This window comes from Lepisosteus oculatus, chromosome 4 (genome assembly GCF_040954835.1).
Source record: "Lepisosteus oculatus isolate fLepOcu1 chromosome 4, fLepOcu1.hap2, whole genome shotgun sequence".
NCBI classification, from domain to species: domain Eukaryota; kingdom Metazoa; phylum Chordata; class Actinopteri; order Semionotiformes; family Lepisosteidae; genus Lepisosteus; species Lepisosteus oculatus.
Window position 1 is genome coordinate 55,883,343 of NC_090699.1, and position 25,550 is coordinate 55,908,892.

Sequence of the window (25,550 nt, forward strand, 5' to 3'; positions counted from 1 at the left end):
CGGCGAGGTCTGTCCTTCTAGCAATGACATTGACTTGCAGAGAAAAGACAAGCGAACTCTTTCACTATCGCTACACAAGAACAGGTAATAGTAAAATAAAGAGCACACACACACAAAAAAAACATCTCTATGTTTAGAATCACAAATAACTATAGTATCGATTACTCGGTTTAATATTCAGCGTAATTTATATTTATGTGGAGTTTTATCAGTGCGGAGTTGTTGAATGTGTACATTGCTGTGTGTTTTTTTAAGTCACGGATCTTGTCACTAGCCAAACGGAAACCTGTCTTAAAAGTATGAACACACAACGTGAACTGCAAATACACGCTTTTTCGTTTCGTTTTGAAACATGCAAGATGCCGTTTAAAAAAACAGGTTTCGTCTGACTTTATAGTTATAGTTTGTGTTTATATTTAACGACACGATTTACAATATCTTTATAAGCCAGGGCACCACAGTTCTTGCTTCAGAGCGCACAGACTTAATACTGTTTAGCTGCTGTACAGTACATGATACAGTATAGCTGAGCAGCGAGATATTAGATTACAGATTACACCTGTCGGCATATGCCACATTCAAGGTATAGTCTTCACGATTCAAATAGGGAAACACGGGACTCTTCTCTCGTACCCTGAACCATCACTAGCATTAAGGTAGTACACATGTGTTGCCTGAAAAAGTGATACAGTACATTGATCGCAAAGTTAAGAAATGTGTTTCAGTTTATCACAGTGCACCTAAACCATATATTTTGTTATGTAAGAGATTTACGGATGATAAACACGTGACGGTCCACTATTTCACATTTTAAGCAATACAGCATGCCCTAGCGCGTTATTAACCAAGAATTACTCACGGCACATTTGATGTTGTGGTTGGAGATGACCAAACCAAGCCGGGTTCCTCCAGGAATTCAAAGCGTCTTCAGCGCAACTTTAAAAATGCATACCCTTTACGGAAAAAAAAAACAATAGCAGCTTCTTCAACAGCGACAGCACTCTTTATTATGGATGAACTTCGTGGACCCCAGAGCATCTTCCACTATGACCCTGGAAACGGCACTGTTGTCCTCAGATCTTTCTGAATTTTCTGAAGCATAGAGGCAAATATGTATTTGTGTAAATGAAGACAGGGCTGTTGAGTACGTGGATGAAGCGTTGTAAACAGTACCAGCAGTACTGTATCACCTACAAGCTCCATACACGTCTGTAGTATTGTGCTATGAGAGTGCGCTGGTAAGAATCTGAATACTCCCGACACGTTCGCGTAGCCTGCAAAGGCGGAGAGAAAGCCGTCAGCAGCCAATGATGACACATTTCCATACTAAAGTAACGCAGACCTTGAAAAGTTTTCAAGGCGAGCGTTACAAAAGCCACGCATGTAATCACCGAACACCTCTTCAAAAGGACAAGGAACTACAGCACACCAGTGAAAACGTGCCTCGGCGTTCTCAGATAATTAAATTTTTCACTTCATAAGACAATAATAGGACATCCCGACGAAGCTCCAACCGCTTTAGTCAGCGGCGTTACCTTGGTGAAGTGATGAAAATCATTTACTGTAAGCAGGTGTTCGAAATGAGTCTTAACAGGGACGTTTTATATTCCTTAGCTGTCGTCTCGAATGCTTGGTGCAGCTGGACGGTGGTACACCGGTTTCTGAGTGAAGTTTATAACACAAAGGGATGTTGTTCCCCTTTCTTACGTGTCAATGTAGAGGTTAATATGACGAATCATCCATGACAGACTACAAGTATTAGATTATTCAAGACGATCATGCCCCCTGGCGCTGACCACAGACCCTTGTGTTGGCACTGTACATTATGCCGTATAGAGAGAATGTAAGGTTACCCGTGACACTGATACACTAGCACATTTCTTTCTCAGCGACACCAAATAATAAAAAAATCGCTTAATTCTTTAAACAATAACTATTTCACTGTGTGTTTGGAATCTCTAATAAAAAACAACAAAAACGAGTTTCCGTAAACACATCCAAATACTGACGTAGAATAGCCCCCTGGTAAAATGCACAATTTTATATTTTATATTCAGAGTGCTAAACCGTTTACCAGAATGGAAATTAATCCCACGTTGGTTTAGTGTACTATACCAGCAGGGAAACAAAGCAAATTGTTTTTTTTATTAGATATTTTTCATAAAGTGAAAAGGTCAGGTATGTTGTACAGTAGATGCCAGGTTTTTGAACCAGTTTAAGTAGCGCCAGAGTCTTACTGCAGCTTACAGCCTTGTTGCTTCATTTACAATGGAAACAATGTTCAAAGAAATGCCGTCCTACTAGTTTTGCAGTAAGGGTGAGCATCCAGTGACCTTATCTCGAGTCCTTAGCCTCTCTTACAAAAGGTAGTCTTTTTCGTAAAGCGTTGTGCAATATAAGGAAGTCTCGAAGCAATAAACAGATACTGTACCTAACAGTGATCTCCGCCGCCAATCTTTCACCTACTGTAGAAACCCTGATCAGGTTGTATTCGCCTCTGGAATTCTCTGCCCATCTCCTCCCTTTAGCGTCACATCCCAGACGTGCAGCTGAATAAGACACCTTACACTCTTTCTGAATTCTGATTGAACATTCTAGGCAGGAAAGGATAGGAAAAGGTTCACCTTTAAGTGCGATCTTGTCAGATCTGATAAAGTGAAGCAAAGCTGGACTGCAGCCAGTGCAGTATGTGGATCAGTGCTTATTCCTCTGCACATAAACAATAGTATAAGTAAGCATTTCTTATAAGCATTTTTATTATAATATCTCATTGCTCTTGTGCATGTGACAAATATGAACAGAAATAATCCTTACACTTTACAGCACTTTCTGGACACTTCAATTAAAGAGGTAGTGTAATGGGGACCCCCTCCACCTGTCCTTCTGTCCTCCTAACTCTCTGCTCCTCTGTCTGTAACGATGGATGGCCAATCCCGGCCCGCCTGGAGCGCACCACCAGTCCACTCACCACACATCAGCTATCGGTGTGGAGGAGGACAGAGTGATGAAGCCAATTCACAGATGGGGATTATTTGGAGGCCGTAATTGGTCCAGGGGGGAATTTGGCCTGAATGCTGGGGATACACCCCTACATTTTTCGAGAAACACCCTGGAATTTTTAATGACCACAGAGAGTCAGGACCTCGGTTTTACAATTCTTCCGAAGGGCAGCATCATTTTTGCAGCATAGTGTCCCCGTCACTATACTGGGGCATTGGGACGCACACAGACCTCTAAGTGAGTGCCCCCTACTGGTTATACTATCACCTCTTCCAGCAGCAACCTAGTTTTCCCAGGAGGTGTTTCCCATCCAGGTAATGGCCAGGCTCACACCTGCTATGTTTCAGTGGGTTGCTGGTTGTGAGTTGCACGGTGATATGGCTGCTGGCTATAAACATGGACATGAATTTCAAACTAATGTCCCAGTATGTTGCTTTGTGCTTAAGGACAGTGGTTTCCAACCCCTAGTCCTACAGAAATACTGTGTGGGCACTTTCCAGCTGCGCTCTAACTCTCCAAAACTATTTGATGATTTAATTGACCTGCATGGTTTCTAGACAGTTATTTAACTTGTTTCTTTGGTCAGTCCTGAGTATCAAAAATACCCAACTTCAAGGGGCATTATTTTTAGTAACTTCAGCACATCTTTACATAACCTCTCCTCAACCTGTCTGGAATTATTTCTGAATTATAACTTTATAGTAGTTGATCAAATGATTATGAACAGACACTGGCGGCAGAAATAAACTTCTTTTATTTTTTTTCCCTCCTGCAGAGGTCAAATTATTTACATTGCAGGCAAATGAGGCTAGTTCTGAAACTCAGAAATTTCTACAGGGTTGATACCAATTACAAATCCCATTTGACCTATTAAGAGCAGAAACGAAGTTGTCAAATATGACAGAAATAGCAAACTGAAATTAATTAGCTAGGGATTAAAGACTGGAAGAACTCAGCCAAGAGCCAGAGTCATTGTGCTCCTCTGGGAACACCATCAGGAATCATTGATGCAAGATCTGACATCCTTTAAGTGAGTAGTTAAAATAAATAAATAAATGATATTTCTCACTCTGCCATTAAAGATCCCACAGCACTGTGCATAGGGTAGGGGGTGTTAATCTTGATGCCATGGCTCAATTTCACCCCTGGCTTCCACACTCTGGTCTCCCTAATGTCTCCTCTTCATTCTACTATTTGCTGCTGGACGATATGTTAGTGGGACCAGTATGGGGGCACTCACCCTGTGGTCTGTGTGAGTCCTAAAGCCCCAGTAAAGTGATGGGTACACTCTAAAAAAGGTGCTGACTGTTGGATGAGATGTAAAACAGAGGTGATCCTCGCTCTGTTCTCCTCCGCATTGATACTGTAGCTGATGTGTGGTGAGATAATAATTATAATAATTACCACAATAATAAACAAAATAACAACAACAAAAATAATTATTATTATGGTGGTGGTGAAGTAAAACTTCAAATCTCCACCTAATCTGCTGTGTATTGTGGGTGCTGGAATATAACTGCTGGCAGTTTGGTGTTAAACTTCAGTGATGGATAAGTAATTCCCCTCCAGTTCCTAAAGTGTTGAGGGGTGAAAGGGATTTTTAAAAAGGAAGGAATTATGATCAATTATTGTTACAGGTCTTCACACTATTCTCTTTAATCATTATACAATAATGGACAATCACAAAGTCCATCCATAATGTAGGTACAGCATAGCACTGACTTGCCCATAGTGCTCTACTGGACTATGCAGTGTGCTCAATGTTATGACAAAGCTAATTTTTAAGGAAAATGATTAGTTATATCAACCTTATCCTCATCAGTCCTGAGCCTGCAGCCTCCTAGAATGCACCCCCAAGGAGGGCAGGGCTGTGAAAAAGTTTTTTTTTTCCCTGTGGTTAGACTGTGACCACAATATCATTCCTGTGCTGAGCTGTTTTTTATTATATCCTGAGGAAGTGGCAGGCTTAAAAAGGGATGTTGTGTTACAGTAACTAACAATGCAACAGCCTCTCAGCTCATTGATTTTCAACAAACTGTAGGGTCCATCAAAGACAAACATTCTTGCTCGGTTATACTTTCCACTCCCTGGGAATTACACAGCAGGAAAAAAGAAATGTCTGCATTTTCAAAATGAAAAGGTACCGCAAACATCGGAAATGTGCATTGTTGTAAGCTAACACTGTCTTAAAAAATAAGTAATAAGTAGAGTGACTAGCTAGTCTCAGCTTCCAGTCCAGCTTCGAAAACAGATGAAATAACATTTGATTTTGCAGTATGGATGTTAACAAAAATATATTATGTCAGCCCTATCAATGAACTTTTCTTTCTAAAATACTGTTTTGTTAAGTGCTGGCTTAAGAAAATGGAGCAAGTTAATGAATACCTGCTGGAGCTCAGCACTGAATTAATGACTGCTCTTTCAAATGGAGCCAATTAAGTCTGTACCATTTCCTGATGTATAAACAAAAATCTTGTGCTTAGTGTTAATGGAAAAAAGCCCTTTGAAGAGCATCACTTATTATTACCTGAGACACGTTAATTGCAGTTACTAACGAAAATTCTCAGTTAATTAGGATCCTGGATGGACTTATCTTGCCTCACATTATCTTGACAACATTATAAATGTGTGTTCTGTTTTTTTCATTTTTCTTTAAATCTTGTGGGACGTGGATTATAGTTTTTCTCATTTTTTTACCGCTGTATACTAACAAGATCACATCTTACTAGATACCTGTATTCATTTCAACAATTTTAACTACTTTGTTAAATGCCCACCGGTTACGATAGTACCGGAACTCCATTATATAATAACCATTCGCAGTGGAAAGACTATCTTGCCCCGAGAAAATCCGGCCACAACATTAAACATTTAAATTCACTCGATATTGGAAAGTACAGACTAGTACAACGCCAGGAAAGCTTACAGTGTAAGGCAAATTATGGAAATTAATTTTGTTGGTAAATAGACATTTTAATTTTCTCTTTAGAAATATGGAAATCGAGGGCAAGGCAAGCGAGAAAAATATGCTACCGCTTCTGTCAACCGAATTGGATTGAAGGTGAAGAAGTAATGTATAATTCAGTGTTTATTTTAATTAAAGCTGAGCAAAATACCCGCATATCACTTAGTAACAACACAAAAGCTGATTAATACTGTTGGTTCGTTACTTCAGCTACAGATGCTGTTAATTAAAAATAAAAAGCATCATTAACAACATGAACCTCATCACCATCACAACAATTGTATAAAAAGAGTCTATCAAATACTAGCAAAGATTGCGATTTTAACCATTCTATGGTGTGAAGTTCTGAGCTGCTAAAAAAGCATAGAAACAAGCTACACGCAACTTTCGCGATATCTTGTTTTTCGACGTTTTAAAACATCTGTGGAAATAAATATTTTTGGAAATGGGTTTTAAAATCCCATTTGTTAAATAACAACAACAATAACATTTACGATCGACGTCAGACATAGAGTAGTTGGTGGTGTTGTTGGCCCACTAGTTGTTTGTCATGTGTTGTAGATGTAATCTATTTTAAACTTCACTGCAGGCAAGTGAGCGTGGTTACTTGGCCAAGTTCAGCTATCTTGCTAGTGTGAAAACAGTAATAGCCCTAATGCTTTCTCGAGTAAGTCAGTGTGTTATAATTTGCCAGGGGGGAAATGTTCGCTTCGGGTTAGCTAAAAACAAAAAATCTATTTTAACATTTTGGGTACGGTACAGTACTGCTAATTATAGACAGCAACGCGTGCATGTTGCGGCTCATGTAGTGGTTCTTTATAAACAGTGCGTTAAAAAGCTCACCTTGGGAAACGGGGCCATCTTAAGTAAGGGCACCGTGTTTTTTAAACATTACATCTCGTTTATATCGGTCTGTTTGATTTTGTTTCCTGTGCTTTTCCCGTTCTGTAAAAGAAAAATAAAACCGAAAAGGCTAAGCCATTTTTAATCAGGAAAGTTGAAATGTCGGGTTAAAATCGATTATGCCAGAGCCCTGAAAAGAAATAAATTTTCAAAAAATCAATTTCGTTTTGTACTGTTTGACAACATAGTAGATAGCTGTTGACCTCCCTTTATGATCAAATGAGCAGTATTGCTGAGATCAGGTCTGAGAACAGTTTGATATGTTAATTTCCATTGAAAGTATTAGAGTACATGACAAAAGTTCAGAAATGCACCTAGCATCAGTTTTTAAATCACTGAGAGGAAGCTGCAGACTAGCTGAAGTCGTGGTTGCTGTCTCTAGAAAATGATAAATGTACAACTTTTCATTTGAATTGACACATGCCGTTTTTTTCTTTCTCTAGCTTTCAGGTAGTGAAAGCTGTCCTTGTGAGGTGCATTTTCTTCGTAAGCGCGGCTCCTTACAAATTAAGCCCTTGTCCCTTGTATACTGTGATGGATTGCAGGGTTAAACACAGCCTCGCACTGCTGGGCCACATCAACAAGATGAAGGAGATGCATGAACTGACTGACGTGGTTTTGGTGGCAGAAGGGGTGAGTTTCCCATGCCATCGCCTCGTCCTCTCTGCATTCAGCCCCTATTTCAAGGTCATGTTCACCTGCGGGTTGCAGGAGTGCAGTAAGAGGGAGGTGATTCTTCAGGATGCCACACCAGACAGCCTGTCTGTCATCCTGAGTTACATGTACAGCTCGGAGCTGCTGCTCTCCAATGCTAATGTCCAGTCTGTGTCCACCGCGGCTTTTTTACTCCAAATGGACGATGTCTTCAAAAACTGCCAAAAATACATGGTGGACCACATGGACGCCTCCAATTGTGTAGGCGTGTACCACTATGCCAAGCTCCTCGGGGCCGAGGATCTGGCAGAGAGGGCGAAGAAGTACTTGTACCAGCACTTCGCCGAGGTCTGCTTGCACGAGGAGATCTTGGAGGTGGACTCCCACCAGCTGCTGGCCCTGATAAGCTCCGATGACCTGAATGTTTCCCGGGAGGAGAGCGTCCTCGATGTGGTTCTCCGCTGGGTCAACTACGACAGAAACCCGCGTGCGGAGCATGCCCTGGAGCTCTTGAAGCAAGTGAGGCTGGTCCTGGTGAGCCCCGACTTCCTGCGAGAGGCCCTGAAGAGAAACACGGCCCTCCTGTGCAACTCGCAGTGCTACAGCATGATCACCGAAGCTCTAGAGTTCGCGCAGAAGGCCGGGCTGCCTCGGTCTCTCCACCTGCGTTACGGAATGGAAACAACAGACCTCTTGCTCTGCATTGGGAACAACGGGCTGGGAATTAAATCTAGGCATGGGAGTTACGCCGATTTCAGTTTCTGTTATGCTCCCACCACCAAGCGAACCTACTTCATGAATTCCCCCCGGTACGGGGAAGCACTGGGCTCTGTCTGCGCGGGAGTAGTGATGGAGAACAATGATGTTGTGGTTGCCGGAGAGGCTGGGGCTCTCAGACTATCGAGGCAGAAGAGCAGAAATGTGGAAATCTGCAGGTCTGTAAATTCCTCAGCTGCACGGCTGTTTCCTGCAACCGGTGGACTTTGTGTGACTAAGAATGTGTGAGTGATTGATAGAAAAAAGCCTGACAAGAACAGGATGTCACATATTTCTTGACAAAGTAATAGTACAGTAATGGTACTGTATTGTTGTTCTTCAAAGACACATCTCAGATAAAATAAATGGTTAATGCTTCCTAAATATATTGCAAGACCACTGGTCTGACTGAAATCTTGTCAAACGCTTGAGGAATAAACTTAAAATATGAGATGATTTGTTGTTCTCCTTGGATATTTGTACTGTGTACTGTAGCTTTATCCAGGAATTAAGAATATACAGTAAAGGTCTTTGTCTGATTGTCCTGCTTCCCTGATTCTTAGAATCTCGTTCATTCAAGAATCTCATTATCTAGCTTTAACAGTACAACTGGGAAACCAGCCAGAGAGCCACTATGGATTAAGATGTGTTATTGGGGCCAATTTGAAATGAATGCATTTTTAATTGCTTTAACTCCCACTCTACGATTCAGAAAGGAAAATAGTTTAATTGTAATATATAACACATACAACATCCAAATTGTAAATTGATAGACTGCAAACAACTGATCTAGAGAATCCATCTCTAAATGTTACACTTTCAATCTTGATTGCTTTTTGTCTGCCTGTATCCATGACACAGGTACCACATTAAATCACGAGGCTGCTGGGAGAAGCTGTGCTCTGCAGAGTATCGGGAGATGTATGCCTTGGGCACACTGGAGACTAATTTATACCTCCTGGGGGGTCAGATGAAGCTGAAGAACCAGTACGTGGTCACAAACTGTGTGCAGAAATTCTCCATGGAAGGCACCCAGTGGAGAAGCTCTCCTCCACTGCCCATTCCACTGGCGTGTCATGCTGCTGTCACCCTCAAAAACAAGCTGTACGTACTGGGAGGGTGGACTCCACAGGTACAGTATGAATAAACTCACTCTGTGCTTGCATGTGGCCAGTTTGTGCTGAGTTTTTCGCTTTTGGTAGTTTTGTCTGGTTCCTCACTGTAGTAGAATCCAGGCAGGTTAGGGCTAGTTTCCTAACATTGTGACTATAACACAGTTTAATTGGCAGCATGACAGCATGACCTGTATCACTGCAGCCTCACTGTTCCCGGGTTCTGAAGTCTGTTCTGGCTTTTGACAGCTGGCCCATGTGGAGGTTTTGTGGCCTCTGTATGTTTGTGGAGGTGGGAGCGTATCAGATACTCCAGTATCCATGCACTTCCCAAAGACAGCCACTCTAGATTTGATTAGCAACTGGGAGAAGTTTCCAGTATGACCAGGGGTTAGGGTTTGTTCATAGTGTGAACCATACAGTTCATGCGACAAAAATAGAACCAACTGAGAACTCAGAGCATAATGGCCTCCTCCCATAGACATTCTGATGTTCAGATGTCAGGGCCATGTAAACAGCATTGCTCAAAACAGTTTCTAAGGAAGTGCTTAATTATGCACAGTGCAGAATCTTACAGCTTAAAAAAATCCTTGAATTTAAAAGGGAGTCTTGAAGTGGTTTCCTTGTGGAGGCAGCAAATCTAAACAAGGAAGCTGTACTGGAGGGCTTTCTCATTTGTGTTTATGCTAGGCTCTGCAAAGTTTCTTCTTTTCCCAGGTTGAGATACAAGCAAACAAAGACTGTTACATAAGAGTCGAGGAAGCAACATGATACACCTCAAAACACTCAAAGAACTGAGTTTCTTGTTGTCTGGGGGATATGCTGAGGCAAAAAAATAATAATACTCTTTGGTCAGATTTTGTCATTGTTAATAAATGCCTGGATTTTTACAGTAAAAATACTGTACGAGACAGAGACCAGTCACAGCAAGACTGGGCAGCGAGAGAGGTGTGTCAATTTTAGGACAGTGTAAACTGATCATATTAAATGTCTGCATCAAGCAAGTCATTTATGGCTTTAGATTATGTTCTTTGTGCCCCTCTAATAATAATAATAATAATAATAATAATAATAATTCCTTACACTTATATAGCACTTTTCTTGACACTCCACTCAAAGCGCTTTACAGGTAATGGGGACTCCCCTCCACCACCACCAGTGTGGAGCCCCAACTGGGTGATGTGACGGCAGCCAAAGATCACCAGTACGCTCCCCACACACCAGCTATCAGTGAGGAGGATGTGAATAATGTAATGAAATCAATTTATAAATGCCAGTTCTTTAGCAACCTGTCGTTTCCTGCAGACAGATCGTCCAGACGATGAGCCGGACCGACTGAGCCATCGCTTGTTTGAGTTCGACCCCGTCAAGGACAAGTGGACGGAGCGGGCCTCCATGACGTACTCCAAGTACCGCTGCAGCACAGCCGCGGTCAACGGGGAAATCTACGTCCTGGGTGAGAGAGAAGTCTTCCAAGCCCACCTTGAAATAAAGCTCGTACTGATTTTAAAAGCTTGGCGCATAGTGGCCACTATGATTTTTAAATGTGTTGGCTCAAAGCTTAAATTTTCCGTAACATCTTGTCAGTCTGTTTTGGTGACAAAGCTTACCTTATGTCATTTTCCAGGTCCCATGCCTTTGTAGTGCCAGATTGTGAATGTATACTGTACAATTTTAAAAACAGTGATATATATATACTGTAAATACAGTTGTGAGAAAAAGTTGTGTGAACCCTTTGAACTCGTCTATATCCCTGCATTAAATGCTCCTAAAGCTCCTAAACCAAATGTTTCCTGTAGCTGCTGATCATTGCTCTATATTGGTTCTCTTTACAGAACTGTTTCAGTTCATTGATATTTTTTGGATGTCTTGCGTGAAGATTGCTACAGGTCATGCCACAGCATCTCATTTGAGTTAAGGTTAGGACTTTGACTTGGCTGTTCCAAAATGCAAAATGTCCTTTATTTAAGCCCTTCGATCATTAGATTTACTCCTGCGATTACGATCATTGTCATGTTGTATGACTCAGCTTCTACTGAGCTTCAGATCCCAGACAGATACCTTGACATTCACCTGTAGAATTTGCTTATACAATTTGGAATTCATGGGTCCCTCAATGATTGCAAGCCGTTTGGGCCCTGAGGCAGCAAAGAAACCCCAAACCACCTTGCTTCATGTTTGGGATGAGGTTTTTGTATTGGTATGCAGTGTTTTGTTTCCTCCAAATATAACATTGCCTAACATTGTGCTAGTAACATTGTGGAACATTCAAGTGGTCATTGGAATCTTGAGACAGCGGCAGTGTGTTTTTTTGGAGAACAATGGTTTCCTCTGTGGTATCCTCCCACGCTCACCACTCTTGTTCCTCTTGTTGCAGACCCATGAACATTAGCCAGCACAAGACATACAGTACCTGCAGATCCTTAGCTATTAGTGTGGGGTTCTTTGTCACCTCCTTGAACATTGTACGTCTTACTGTTGCAGTAATTTTTGTTGGACAACCACTCCTAGGGAAAATAGCAATGATACTGAATTTCTTTGCCTGGCAGTGGATTTTTAAAAATTCTTTTTTCCAGCCTTTCCAGCCTTATGAGCATCAATAACTCCTCTTCCTGGTACCTTTGAAACTTCTTTTGATCAGGGCATGTTTTACTTCAACAGATCTGTGTTATGAACAGCTGGTTGGTAACCAACCTTTGTGGGATTTTTGTAGGGCAGGCACCTGAAACACCTCATCAAACTCATTGATTGGAACTCCTGATTCCAGTTATCACCTTAATAGAGGTAATTATTCTACTGTAGGTGTGCATAATTTTTCTAGTATAGACAGTGAATGTTCAAGCAATGCGATCTATATAGACATGAAAAGGTACAATTGTTTGTGTGTAATTTGATTAGATTGTGTTTATCTATTATTATGACAGACAATGAAGATCAGATCACACTTCAGGAGCAATTAATGCAAGAAAATAGATGATTTCAAACTTTTTCTCACAACTGTATATGCCCTTTGATATCTGCTTTACACGTTTCCAATCTGGCACAGTATCAAAGTATAAAGTTTAGTTAGAATTCTCATATTTACTTCATGACCTGATTTTCAGAAATCCCCTTTCTATAAAAAAAACCCTCCAGATGCTCCATTTCAGATTTAGTTTGCTTTGGTGAAGCCCTCATAACAAGAACATAAAACTCCAAATATCCTCTTCCCCCATGTGAATGTGAATCCATTATTGCCTTATTTGTTTTTTTATTTATTTACAAAACAACCATAAAAACAAAAAATATATGTCTGCTAAATATGGCTTGACAGAATTAAATGAAAGGTTTTGGATTGAGGCATTGTAACAGTTATTATTTAGTCTTGTATGCTACAGGGTAAAGGTTTGAGTGATTGCTATGTAAACTGTTAAAAGAGGCCAGAACCCACCCGTATTATGTATTCCTAGTATCAAAGAAATTGAATTTTATTTGATCTCTACAACAGTTTGTTTACTTCTTTCTTTAGAACTGAATAGCTGAATTGTGACATGCAGAAACGGTTTCCTGCATACAGTCCATGGTAGCAGACATTTTTTTTGTCTCGGGTTTTGTGCAGGAAACAGAGGACCTAGTGTTTGAGGTACTGAAATTAAACTACAGTACAGCCTGAAAATGTAGGTCTTACAGGCACATTATACCCAAAAACGACTGTGCAACTAATTAAGATACATAATTAAAAGAGCAGGTGCTCCAAGAAGGGTTCAGCTGGTGTAGAGTTTGAAATACTTTGAATAAATAACTAGATTGTTTGTCCTGTTTTTTTTTTCTTTTTCTAAGCTAAGGATTTTCCCAGGAATGCAAATAGTTTGATAGGGTCAGGCTGTAAAAGGGATTATTGTGTAGGGAAAATACTGGACCAATTCAGACAATCTTGGAATAAAACAGACTACAGGGGTACAAGCTGGGGACAACTTGGTTACGACTGGCCACCCTAGTACTGAAAGAACTCCCACATGAACACAAAGTTCTGTCCCTGCTTCAAGTGTACAGCAATTGGGTCAAATGTATAAGCCAAAAGGAAAGAAGTTCATTTCCAGTGTACAGACTTGACAGAGGAGTGAAAAGAACTGTTTGCATTAGAGTGAAAGAATAATCAAACTAATTAGATTAATCAAATCAACATTATTCTCTAGAGAAAAGAAGAATGTTTCTTAGGAAGTGAGTTTATGCTGAAATCCTGTCTAACGATCAAATAGCTAGACATAAACACGCCTGCCAAGAAAGAGCATCCCTCAATCAGCAGTGCAGTGCCAGTCTATTTTAGCATTTAACTGAGGAGCATGAAAAAGGCAATAAATGAGTATCAGACCTACTATAATATATTTATTGCATTTGTAATGCCTCCCCGTATATAACAAAGTGAAAGATTTAGAGAAGGAATATGCTTACAAAACACGTTATACTGTATTGTTTGTGTGTAATTATATACAACTATAACAACCATAGCAGAAAAGCACTGAATAAAATATAGATTTTTGAATAATATAAAAATAACTATGAAAGAATAACTTCATACTTTCTAAAGTGTTCAATTTAATTAGTAGCCGGTTATTACAAGGTTCTGTTTTGAAAATCCAGGGTAAACATCTGTTTTGTATTCTACTCACCAAGTCAGTGCTAAGCCAACAGAATGCATTGAAGGAAAAAAAAGACAATTCTGTTTCCTAAGCAGTTTTTGATCTGCTGCTGTCATACGTGAGTACTGATCTCATAACATTTTTTTAAGAACAATTTTAGGAAAAATCCAAATACCACAGCACTGACAGAATGTTTCAAAGAGATTTAAGGGGGCAAATGTACTTTTGAATCAGTTGTATTTGGTAAACCATAAAAAGACCAACCTTAAAGTGTTTATGTTTTTAGCGTAACAATAAAAAAGAACTGAACTTTTCTCTATAGATCAATGTGCATTTTTGCTATTAACATATAGGTATACTATATTAACAATAGATTTTTAAGGTGAGAAGCCTTGAGTTCCTTATATTGGAAGGGGCTATGTAAATGTTACTCCTGTTGATCAAATTATTTTCTTTGTTTGCAAATCTGCATGTCAGTATATATTAGTCAGTATTAATCTTTAAGAAGCACAGTCCTCTTTATGTGTAATAAAAAACTTTGTTCAGATTTGCTTCTTAAAAATATAAAAATAGATGTATGTTAAAATTTGAAGATGAGAAACAAACACACAAGAAGGCAACAATTCCAAAGAATTACTGTACAGTAGGTGCCACATTGAGATGACGACGGTATTAAAATAATTCCACGGTATGAGTGCAAAATAGTTTTTTACATAATAATCTGTAATTTACATAATAATCTGGGAAGTAGGTCACTTGCATAATGATTTTGAAGAACTGTTCATTCTTCCGAGCTGGGAAGGAAAACTCCTAGTAAAATAAATGAAGATAAAAAATATGTTGAAATTACAGTAGCTCCTGCTACAGTTGGAAAGGGGGACTAAAAAAGACTGGGAATTATAGTGCTGAAGGAACAATTGTGAAATGATTCCAAGTATGCTCTATGTTAGTTTCTCCTCTTGGCATTTGCTTTAAAGATGTATGAAAACATCCTGCTATTAATTGATATTTTAGAAAAACCTTAAATTATATTTATTAATTTATCTGAGGTGCAGTATATTATGAAAACACCAAAGATTTGCCAATAAAACTGTAAAATCAGTAAAACGGTGTGTCAGTAAAGCCCTCCACAATCCAACACAGAAAATAGGTGATATAAAGTCCAAGACTGTGTTTTGTCAGCTAGATTACCTACGTCATGCATACTTAGGGTGCCTTCTGCTTATTGTTGAGATTATTGACAAAATAAATAATAAGCAAAGTAGTCTGAAGGCTATGAAGTCCATGAAATTCATTGAAATGTTATCCAGTCTCAAGATATGGTCCAGCAGAGCCTTGCCTTTCATCTTATCGGCCTGCTCAACAGCTGGCTGATCTTACTCCAAAGTCCCTTTTCTTTGGCTTGCAAATGTGAGAGCTCTCCTAGTGGAAATCAAGGTCATTGCAGGCTGGAGTATACCTTTATATACTGTATATAATATCTAAGTCAAACCAGCGCTTTGGGTTGTTAGGAATTTCTTGTGTTGCTCTTGAAATAACAGTGATGCAGTACAATGGAAAGACGGAAAGTTATAAGAACAGAAGGAAAAATCATAAATAACACAGGCATATCATATACAAAATAGAATATGAAGCTACATTACAGTGAAGAAAGAGTCACAAATGTTCTGTTAACATTTTTAATAAACGTTTAACTTTAACATGCGCTGCTGACAAATGTGTCCTTCAGAAGGTCCTTGTCAAGCAATTCTCATTAAGAAAGAGGTATAAAAAAAGCAATGGAATATAATCATTGCCAGAAGACCATTTGGAGCTATAGGGACTTGAGGGCAATTGTTTTTTGTGACAGCTGAGGCCTGCTTTTCTAAAAAAATTAATGAAGAGCCTGCTTTGGATTGGAATCAGTTGAAAGCTATATATAAGTAGAAAAAAAAGGACCTGAGTTGTTACCCAACAGTTAGAAACAAGTATTAGCTTGTATTCGCCAGCTGCCGGTGTCAGACCAGTGTCCTTGGGTCAGTAACCTCCCACTCAGCAACAGGAGCCCCTCACCTGGCTGCAGCTCAGTTGGTGTTGGTGTTGCCTCTTATTTTAGGCGGTATTGGGTGTCTCGGGGCGGATCACGGCCAGGCTCGGCGTTGCCTTGACAACGTGGAGATTTACAACCCCGATGGGGACTTCTGGAGAGAAGGCCCCCCGCTGCCCTCCCCCCTCCTCTCCCTGCGAACCAATGCCACCAATGCTGGCGTGGTAGAAGGCAAGCTGTATGTGTGCGGAGCCTACAACGGGGCAGGTAAGCCGTTTTCGGCCTGCTCGTGCCAGCTTCCTCTCTCACACGACTGAATAAAACACCGCACAAAGACCTGCCTGTGTCTATTCATGTCTCTTGCTCCCAAAGTCTTCTTCCGGTCAGGCATGTTTGTTTCACTAGTTCTGAAAATGAGCTTCAATCACATTGCAAGAATGGAGTCCTCTCTCCAAATGAAGATGTACTCTAAGAGGTTCTGCACGAGGCAGTCTAAGATGCATCTTAACTGTGGATTATTTTTAATACACTGAATGGCTTTCTGCTGGCTGGCATATGACTTAAACAAAGAAGTGGTGTGAAGTGTAAGAGTAATTATTCTTTTTTCCGTAAAACAGGAACAGCGTGTTTTGTCATTTGTGTGTTTGCAATTTGTCAGTTATCTCTTATCTAAAAAATACAGTTTAGGTAAGAGACATCCGAACCACACAAAGCTAAAACTACAAACTAGAGAAATGACCGTGTAAAATACAAGACACACTAATAAAACTTTTCCAGAGCTTCAGTGTGGGTAAAATGCACAGGATCGGTGGAAAACTTCAGCCCCATTTTTCATCCCTGAGCACCAAAAGGCCCAAGTAGCATGTCAGATCACACTGGCTTCAGTCACATCTGCACAGCAAAGAAAGTGCAAGAAACATTTTGGGTTTGGAACATTCTTTCTTTTTTAAGACCGCGTGTTGATGGCTATGCCCTGCCTTGGCTTGCCGGCATGTGTGCTGGTACATTGTCAATAACACGGGGCTGTGTGTTCCGACAGATCGCCATGAGGTCATCACCAAGGACATCCTGGAGCTGGATCCCTGGGACAACCAGTGGAACGTGGTGGCCCATGGTGTCCTCATGCACGACAGCTATGACGTGTGTCTGGTAGCCAAACTGAACCCCCGGGACCTCATTCCACCTCCTACTGACCTGTTGGAGCAGTGAGGGGTCTCCCCACTCACAGGGGTCAAAGAAGACGGGCAGAGGCCGACAATGCAGGACAGGCTGGATTTATTTCCATAGTGCGTTCTGAAAAGCGGAACGGGAAATTAGCTTGCCGTTTTTGATCGCTCCTAATTCGCCGGCTTGAATTCTGTGGCCGTATCATAGATTTCACATTAAAACACCGTGCTGTTTTTACAAGAGATTGAGAACAGAGCCAAGCCGTGTCCTCGGAGTCCTGCTGTTAGCGATTCGGGTTATGATGCAATATTGTGCTAATTGGGAAGAGGTGGCATGAATGAAGTGTGATAGCTTTTTAAAGCAAGGTAAATTAAGTTAATGGGTTCTGTAATAGCTGCTAATGAATGGAAACTGTGCAAATCAAAAGCTTTACTGCAGCTTCGATATTTTCTGTTAGCATAGGTGCAGTAAATAATGCTTGAACTGTGTGAAATGCTACAAAGTGCTTAAACGGGGGAATATTTAACATTTTTTATGTTTTCCTGGTGATTTAAACCACCCAGGGAGCCTCTATCCCAGACCACAATTCAAATATATGACAGTCACAAATTTCTCCTCTCCCTGGTCTCATTACATATTTAAATTCCCAGACAATGAAGCTGCAGTTTTTTCATGGGAAGGGCAAACATTTTCTTCCGCAAAAATGTCACTGCCACAAAAAGTCTGTTAACTTTTATTTACCATGCATGATTAGGAAACACATGAAGAAATGTCCACATCCGCCAATCTTGAATTCAACCTTGCTATTAAAAAAAAGTCAGAAACATCTCAGCATACTTGAAAATTGTTCTAAATTGTGCTTTGTGTCATTTCATCTGCAAAAGGACTGGAGCACTGCCTATCCACCAAACTGAGATTCCAGAATCCGGAGATCTCACGGCTGTTAATGTTATGAGACCTCTAACATTCAGGGAAATGAGATGTAAGATGTACTGTATGTTCTCTTGCCTCACAGACCTGGGGCTCTTAGGTGAAGATATGAACCACGGTGCTAACTGTGTGGAATTTGTATGTTCTCCCCATGTTTGGATTGGTTTATCCAGGTGCTCCAATTTCTTCCCACAGTCCAAAGACATACTGGTACTGTTAGTTAATTGGCTTCTGGGAAATTGGCCCTGGTGTGTTTGTGTGTCTGACAAGGCATGGACTGGCATCTCTGACAATTTTAGATGTGCTATGTAGTTACTCGCAGAAAAAATGCTTAGGTTCTTTTTTCTATACTTTGCTTTGGAGGAAATATACCAGCAGTATGTTGGTTTTACAAAGTGATACCAATTATCGCTGAAGTATACAGTAATTGGATTACTCATCCCGTTGTATAATTCTATTACAAGTATTGTAGAAAGCTCATATATTGGAAATTCCACTCCACATGGTCCTTAATGCACAAAACACCTGAAGTATTGAATATCTTAACCATTAAATATTAAGACTTCTTTCCTTATCTTGGCCAATTAACAATATGTTAATTATATTTGTGCAGGACACTTAAACCCAAGAAACACGTCAGGAGAAAATTAATGTGATAATGTAAGGTGTTTTGTGCAAATCCTAAGAGAGTTTTTATTCAGGTTAACTTGTTAAATATAAGCATTGTTTCTTTGATATGGTACTCCAGTACAAAACTTCAAAACTAGTTGTGAACCTCACTTTTCTTAATGTAAAATCCAGATGCAAAGCAATGTACAGTACCTATGTGAGTACAAATTGGTCACAGTATTCTGCATAATTGCTTCTTTGTCAGAGACACAAGACTAGAGAAGATCTCTTAACTATTCCTCAGTTTCCCACTTCACTTGCTCTCATAAGACCTTTTTTTTAAAAAAATGGTCAGATTATAAAGAATATTTCACAGTGATTTTCCATAAAAATATTAATTAATACTTGGCAGCACTGTGGTTAACATTGCTGCCTCAGAGATGGGGCTGTGAGTTCAGTTCTGGGGGGGTGTGGAGTTTCTGTGTGAGGAGGTTGTACAATCTCCTCATTGTTTGTGGGTATCCTCTGGGTGCTCCAGTTTCCTCCCACAGTCCAAAGACATATTGGTACAGGTTAATTAGCTTCCTGAAAATTGGTTCTGGTGGGATTGTGTGCCCTGTTATGGACTGCCGACAGTTCCAGGGTGCATTCTGCCTTGTGCCTATTGCTTGCAGGGATAAGATCCAGACTGGACAGAGCTGCTAGAAAATGGATGGATATGACTGTAATTAATACTGCTTTGAGACCATTTTTTTCTTTTCAATGATTTCCAGATCATGTGTTTTCTGTTGTGCATTTTTGGTTTTACAGTAACACCTCTTTGCCTTGCGCACATCTGCCACCATCTGGAGAAACTCGGTACTAGCATTTGTTTTACGACAAAACATTTTTGCTTTAACAAAGAGAAGGCATTTTACATTGACGCTACAAACACACCACCTAGCGTTCAAGTCGGAGATTTATAGGACCAGCTACCATAAGGCAATGTAAAATGTAGTGTTTGTATCATTTGAATAACTCTCTGCAGGTAAAGGAGTTTCTTTCATTGTTTCGCCCAATTGAGAAGAAAAAAGGATGACAACTGGTTCAGCACAGTGGCTCAGTGGTTGGCATTGCTTCCTCACAATACTGAGGTCCCGGGTTCAATTGTGGACCTATTTGTGTGGATCTTTTATTGTATTGTTCTCTCCCTCTCTGTGTTGGTTTCCTCCGGCTTCTCCGGTTTCTTCCCACAGTCTGAAGACATACTGGTAGGGTTATTGGCTTCTGGGAAAAAGGTCCCTGGTGTGGGTGTGTTTGTGCTTGTGGCTGTGAGTAGCCTGCTTTGCTCCCAGTGCTTGCCAGGATAGACTGGTTTCTCCACAACCCTGAATTGGATGGAGCAGTTAGAAGATGGGTGGAAAGAGTATAATATTTCTTCTATTCTAGGGTGTCCAGATTACCTAGAACTCCACAATAGACAATACTGTTACTGCAGTGCTTCTCCCAAAACAGCCAAATAACTCCTTCCAAGGAACTTATAAGTAAAAGAAGGCAGGCACACACGCGTTGTTCATTATCTGTGAAAACTGAAGAAGCCGTATCTAAAGGAATTGTTTAGGTGAAAATAAAACAAGACTGCCATCCGGAAAATGACACAGAACACAATGTTGACAAAACACTAGGCCAAAAATGGAGTGTGCATAGAAACAACCATACATTTTTGGGGGGCTTTGTGGATCTCATGCAGAAGGGTGACATTTATACTGTACCAGAGGGAAAATTGGACAATCCAATTATTTTTAAGTAAATAACGACACCATGCTTATGACACCATGCTGCTCAATTATTTCTGGATTTGTTTATACGGAACAAAATCATTATGGTTGAGATTTGTCATGTGAAATAATGCTCCACACAAATCTGTCTTTACTACTGGAAAATGTCATTATAATGGTAGCAATGTCTCAAGCGGACCAAAACTGTTTGTTCCCTTCCACAAAGCAAATAACAAAAAATACACAAAAAATATTATTTTTGGAAAGAAAGTTATTTCTGAAATACATTTCTAAAGTAAAGTGTTAATTTTTGAGCTATGCCATACACAAAATAAACCAAGCATTCAAACAGTTTCTTCCTGCAAGCTGTCAGATTAATGAACTCTACCCCTACCACCGAGTAAACTCATCTCGATTACTACACCTACATTACTACTCACACTGATGTGTTTTTTTCTCTTCTCGCACTGCTTGGCTGACCTGGCTTTTTAAAGTTGCATGTCATTTAACTTGCTGTTGTTTTTGCTGCTGCTGTTCTGTGTTTGTTTTGGTGATTTCTTAATGTCTGTGTATCGGAGCAGACGTGCAAATAAGCATTTCATTGCACTTGTGCATATAACAAATAAACTGAACTGAACTGTGGAACATTGTCTATTCCATAACCTTATTCTAATATTGGAGCTATCTCACGTGAAGCAAAAGTTAATTAAAAAATTAAAAACTGTATACTGTATGTAGAGTAAAAAAATCCACTGGAGACCTTTTGTCAAGCAGAAGAGGAGTTTATTGTATATTTAGCCAAAGAGAAGCACCCTTCCTGCAATTAGGAGGATGGTTCTAACAAGAAACGTTACAGCTGAACTTTTATAAATTTACTTGATAAGGAATACAAAGAGCTTAAGTCTCAAAAAGAAACAATATTTTTAAAATGTATTTATATTGGTTAAGCAAACTTCTACTTTAATCGGAAGATGTCTACATAATTGAACTATATCAGTGTTTTCTAAAAGCAGGTAGTTACAATTTGCCTTCTACACAAAATCAATTCTTTGGGATTCTTAAAACAAGCACTCTTTGTGTCTGCAGGCCCCTGGTCTTATTAGCAGCCAATACTTTAATGTTGCAGCTGGTGTTTTTCTGAACGTGCTTTACAGAGAAACAATTTTTAACCCTTCGACATAGAACAGAAGGTTACATTAAAGAGCGGTAAGGAGACTAAATTCAGATACATATTAAGACCATTTTCATTGAACCCCTTTTTAAACTTTTGTTGGGTCCAAGGATGAGGTGTGACACTTGTTCTTGTCAGTCATGCCATTCAGTATCACGTACCCAGTAATCTCAAAACTCATTGACTTCCAGCTCAAGATATTCCCTGGATCAAACCCTGTGCCTAAATGAACATCCTGTATTTCACAAGGAGACAGGACACGATCCCACATGTGGACATTGGACATCTGACCAACTAAACACTGACTTTTGTCAAACGAGCCTCCATAGCTGTCCTGCTCTTGACCCAGCACAATAAATGGTTTCCCGCTGATGGGAATTGATCTGGATCCCCCTTTCTTTATGCTCTCCTTCCCATTAACCCACAGCTGAACCAAGCCGCTATCCGACTCCCAGGTCACACACAGGTGTGTCCAGCGCTGCAGGTCATTCTGCTCTGGCACACCATAAAAAAAGATGGACTTGGAGTTTGTTATCACTTCGTATTCACCCAATTTATTTTTAAAGATGAGGAAAGCATTATCTTGCTCTTCTGTGGCTAAGGAGAAAAGACAATAACCGCGTTGTATATCAGAGGCGTAGTGAAAGCAGGCTGTCAGGGCACGAAGGGGTGCTTCTTTCTTAGGAACCAGCTTTACATAGTTGGCTTTGGATTCTTCAGGAAAGACCAGGATTTTCCCCGAAAGATCTGGACAGAAAAGGCAAGAAGGCTAACATTGGCCAATGAATCTGCTAACAAGGCAATAAAAACAGGTAATCTTAAAAAAGACTAAGAACTTTGTAGCAGTACGGTAAACGCTATTAGAAATTTTAGAGTGATCCGTTTCAACCCATCTTTGCTGAAAGCTTTGCACTGCTAGATATGATGAGACAAAGTGACATCCTGACACAGAATTACAGTACATCTTCACGCTTCAAAGTAAAATAGAAACTCAAACCCTTCACGTTTAAATATTGCCAAATACGGGAAAATCCTGGAGACAAGCAAAGACTTGTTGTAAAACTGTCTTTCACAAATATTTATAACAATTTTATATAAAGTAAATTCTTGTTAATGAAGAATCCAAACATTATAATCCTAAATGCAAATTCAAAACAGTTCAAAGAACTTAAACATTTTAGCACTTTAATATAATACATGTGAGAAGTATTCTATTAATTGTCATTCTATTGCAAATACCCAAAACCCAAATGCATTATTAAAAGACTCAGCTCTCTAACACATCCATCTGTAGTATCGTCCTATTTAATGATGAGAAGATAATTGTTTTCTGACAAAAAAAAATTCTTCCCATTTTTCTTATCGAAAAACTGCTTCATGCTTCCTCACCCATTTGCAGCAATCTCTTCATCTCAGACCGGGATGGTTCAATAAATTCTTACCTTGTTCTCCTGATCCGCAGGCCAGCAAGGTCAACAGGAACACTACCTTCTCCATCAAGGATCTCTGCTTTTGTAGGAATGAAAAGGGTTTCTAGCTTACTGTGCAGTCTGTGAATGTGAAGAGTTTTGTTACAGCACTTATATACACGTACGCTGACAGACATTGGCTGCTCTCTTCCAAGGTCTTCCAAACCAAATCTCAGGTTTCAGTCCTTTTTTCCACAAAAAAAAACAGTACTGTATACTGCTTTAAGTTATATCCTGTCTTCACCTATTGTTTCTAATAACATAAAAGTTAAACCATTTTTTTGCAACATACTGTCAACACAATTTTAGAATATTTTATTTAAAAATCTGAATATTCAAAAGCCTCATTTTTAGATTTTAGAAGTCTTGATTTAGAAATTTGCAAAATCACCTGCAAGAGATCATTTTAAACTTATTTGCAGCAAATCCACATTGGTCTCCTGGCATGAAACCCTGTTTGCTTGACTTGAATTGTTTCTTGGACTTGTTTCATTGATCAATTCATTGCATCACATTTAGGGTATGAGGCATTGTGACAATGAAGAGATTGAAGGGACAGAATAATTTAATTTCATTTTATATTCTTATTATTTATACTGAAATCACCATTAATAATTACAGGTATTAGTTTAACTTTTGATTCTCGTATAATCAATATTGATTACTTTAGTAATACTTATATATATGTTACTACACTTTAGTATTAGAATAATTTTGAATCACCCCAGCTTGTGCCTCTGGTTAAAGCTCTACGAAAAGCCATATATTCATGTATACTGACACTGCTGAACCAGCTGCCTAGCATATCTAAAAAATGTTTATTGGACTGTCAAGGGAGATATAACACAACCTTGATGGAGAGGACTAGTGGATGGTGGTACTACAACCTGATAAGAGTTGGTATGTAGTTGGTATGTAGTTGGTAATACATACTAATAAACATTGTTATGGACTGGTAGGGGGTGAATGTACTACCCCTGCAGGTTCAAGAAGGGGACACTAAGGCACAAGTGTCCAGGGGTTGCTATGGAAACCTTCCTTATTTCATCCAGCGATGAAGGTGAAAAGGACTAGGGAGGAGTTTTATAGGATGTAAGCTGGGAGGGTACATGGAATGGTCAGATGACAATCATTTATGGCACTGCACAGCTTATTAACCAATTAAGATAGAAATTGATAGTGGAGGTGGGGGAATACTCAGTCAGCTACCCCCACCTGAAAGTGTATTTCACCTCTGATGCTCGCTTTGTATCTTTGAGTTTTACTTTTACTGTGGGCTGTCCTGACAACATGCCTTACAACATAAACTTCAGCCTCAGACTGAAGGATGTGGGGCATGATTTTTAAAACATCTGTAGAACCAAGTGATTCGCTTTTCTTATTTATCATCATGATAGTTTTGTGACTAACAGTAAATATTTGTAACAGCAAAATTAAAACTTCCAAAGGTGTTTTACAGCTGCTTTCAAACAGTGATGTTGCTGTGGAAAGCCAGTGAAGAGTGGAATCAGTAAAAGAATGCTACCAAAGTTTATGTTTAGCTTAAAACTCAAAGTAAACACAATTGCTGATAAACGGTTGTGTGGAAGTTAATAAATTACAACTGGGAATAGAAACACTTTGTCTTTGTTTTACAAGATGTGATGCCCTGATGAGCTCCAGGGCTCCTGCATCAGCACCCTCGATCACCACGGCCACGTGGAAGGAGCTCATCAGGGCCATCACTAACGAGATCAGGCTGGAACCTTGCACACTATTTAAGCCCTGAGGAACTAGCCTTCAGGGCTCTGACATTGAGTCACTAATGAGAGTGTGTGGTTGGTCATGGTTTAGGTTTTTTTCAGGAGTTACCCCACAGTTTTTTATCCATTCACAGCCTTCTGGTTCCAATTTGCAGATGCTATCACTTGCTAACTATCATCCCCTCCAGTCTCCATCCCAGACCCGACTGCTTCTCCTGTGCATCTCGGCTACCTGCTGTTCTCCTTTCTGTTTCCCTATTACCACATTATTATTCACTCCTGTAATAATCTCTGTAATCTTCAGTGTTGATCAGATTTTGTGAATAATTACTTCACTGTGCCTCTTTTTTCCACCTAAAGGCCTGGCATAACAACTATTAAAGAAATAATTCTGAATGGTTAGAGTAAAACATTAAAGAAAACGTGGTACACTAACTATAAGCCAAATGTGGACCTACAGAACCATAGAACTGCATCTTGATATTCAGTCTGGAGGGCTGTTGCTGGAGTAATATCTCCTTTTTTTATTGTTCTCTCTGCACTCCTGAATCGATTTTCAATATGTGAAATTTTATAAATTGGACCTCAAACACAGTGTTTGTTCAGACAGTTGGAAGAATTTCCCTCTCGAGTGTAGGTGGGATCCTAGCGTGATGGTATTTTGGAGAAG

The 25,550-nt window shown here is 39.8% G+C and overlaps 3 protein-coding genes across 8 annotated transcripts in view; 1 reads left to right on the top strand and 2 right to left on the bottom strand.

The window, feature by feature from the left end:
* mgll (monoglyceride lipase) overlaps positions 1–1,627 on the bottom strand; it is a 53,810-nt gene extending 52,183 nt beyond the window's left edge. The window contains exons 1-2 of one of the 2 annotated variants that reach the window (XM_015347934.2): positions 1,536–1,627; positions 860–1,092 (exon numbers count right to left, since the gene is read on the bottom strand). In XM_015347934.2, the coding sequence (XP_015203420.1) occupies positions 860–866 (7 nt within the window). In that variant the 5' untranslated portion in view covers positions 867–1,092; positions 1,536–1,627. The remainder of the gene's footprint in view (positions 1–859; positions 1,093–1,535) is intronic. The other variant, XM_015347935.2, reaches the window with a different exon arrangement.
* kbtbd12 (kelch repeat and BTB (POZ) domain containing 12) lies at positions 2–21,143 on the top strand. 5 transcript variants are annotated; one of them, XM_006630941.3, is made up of 6 exons: positions 2–84; positions 7,312–8,457; positions 9,140–9,410; positions 10,696–10,846; positions 16,105–16,302; positions 17,075–21,143. In XM_006630941.3, the coding sequence occupies exons 2-6, from the start codon at positions 7,403–7,405 to the stop codon at positions 17,242–17,244; spliced, it is 1,845 nt and encodes a 614-aa protein (XP_006631004.3). In that variant the 5' UTR covers positions 2–84; positions 7,312–7,402; the 3' UTR covers positions 17,245–21,143. The 5 variants fall into 5 exon arrangements, with proteins under 5 accessions (XP_006631004.3, XP_015203418.1, XP_069045480.1 ...); XM_015347932.2 differs by lacking the exon at positions 2–84 and adding an exon at positions 5,961–6,061; XM_015347931.2 differs by lacking the exon at positions 2–84 and adding an exon at positions 6,442–6,632.
* Positions 21,144–21,259: 116 nt separating this feature from the next.
* Positions 21,260–23,235, bottom strand: LOC102697682 (serum amyloid P-component-like). The gene is made up of 2 exons (XM_006630971.3): positions 23,112–23,235; positions 21,260–22,416 (listed from the first exon to the last, which is right to left on the bottom strand). The coding sequence occupies exons 1-2, from the start codon at positions 23,164–23,166 to the stop codon at positions 21,758–21,760; spliced, it is 714 nt and encodes a 237-aa protein (XP_006631034.1). The 5' UTR covers positions 23,167–23,235; the 3' UTR covers positions 21,260–21,757.
* Positions 23,236–25,550: the final 2,315 nt, after the last annotated feature.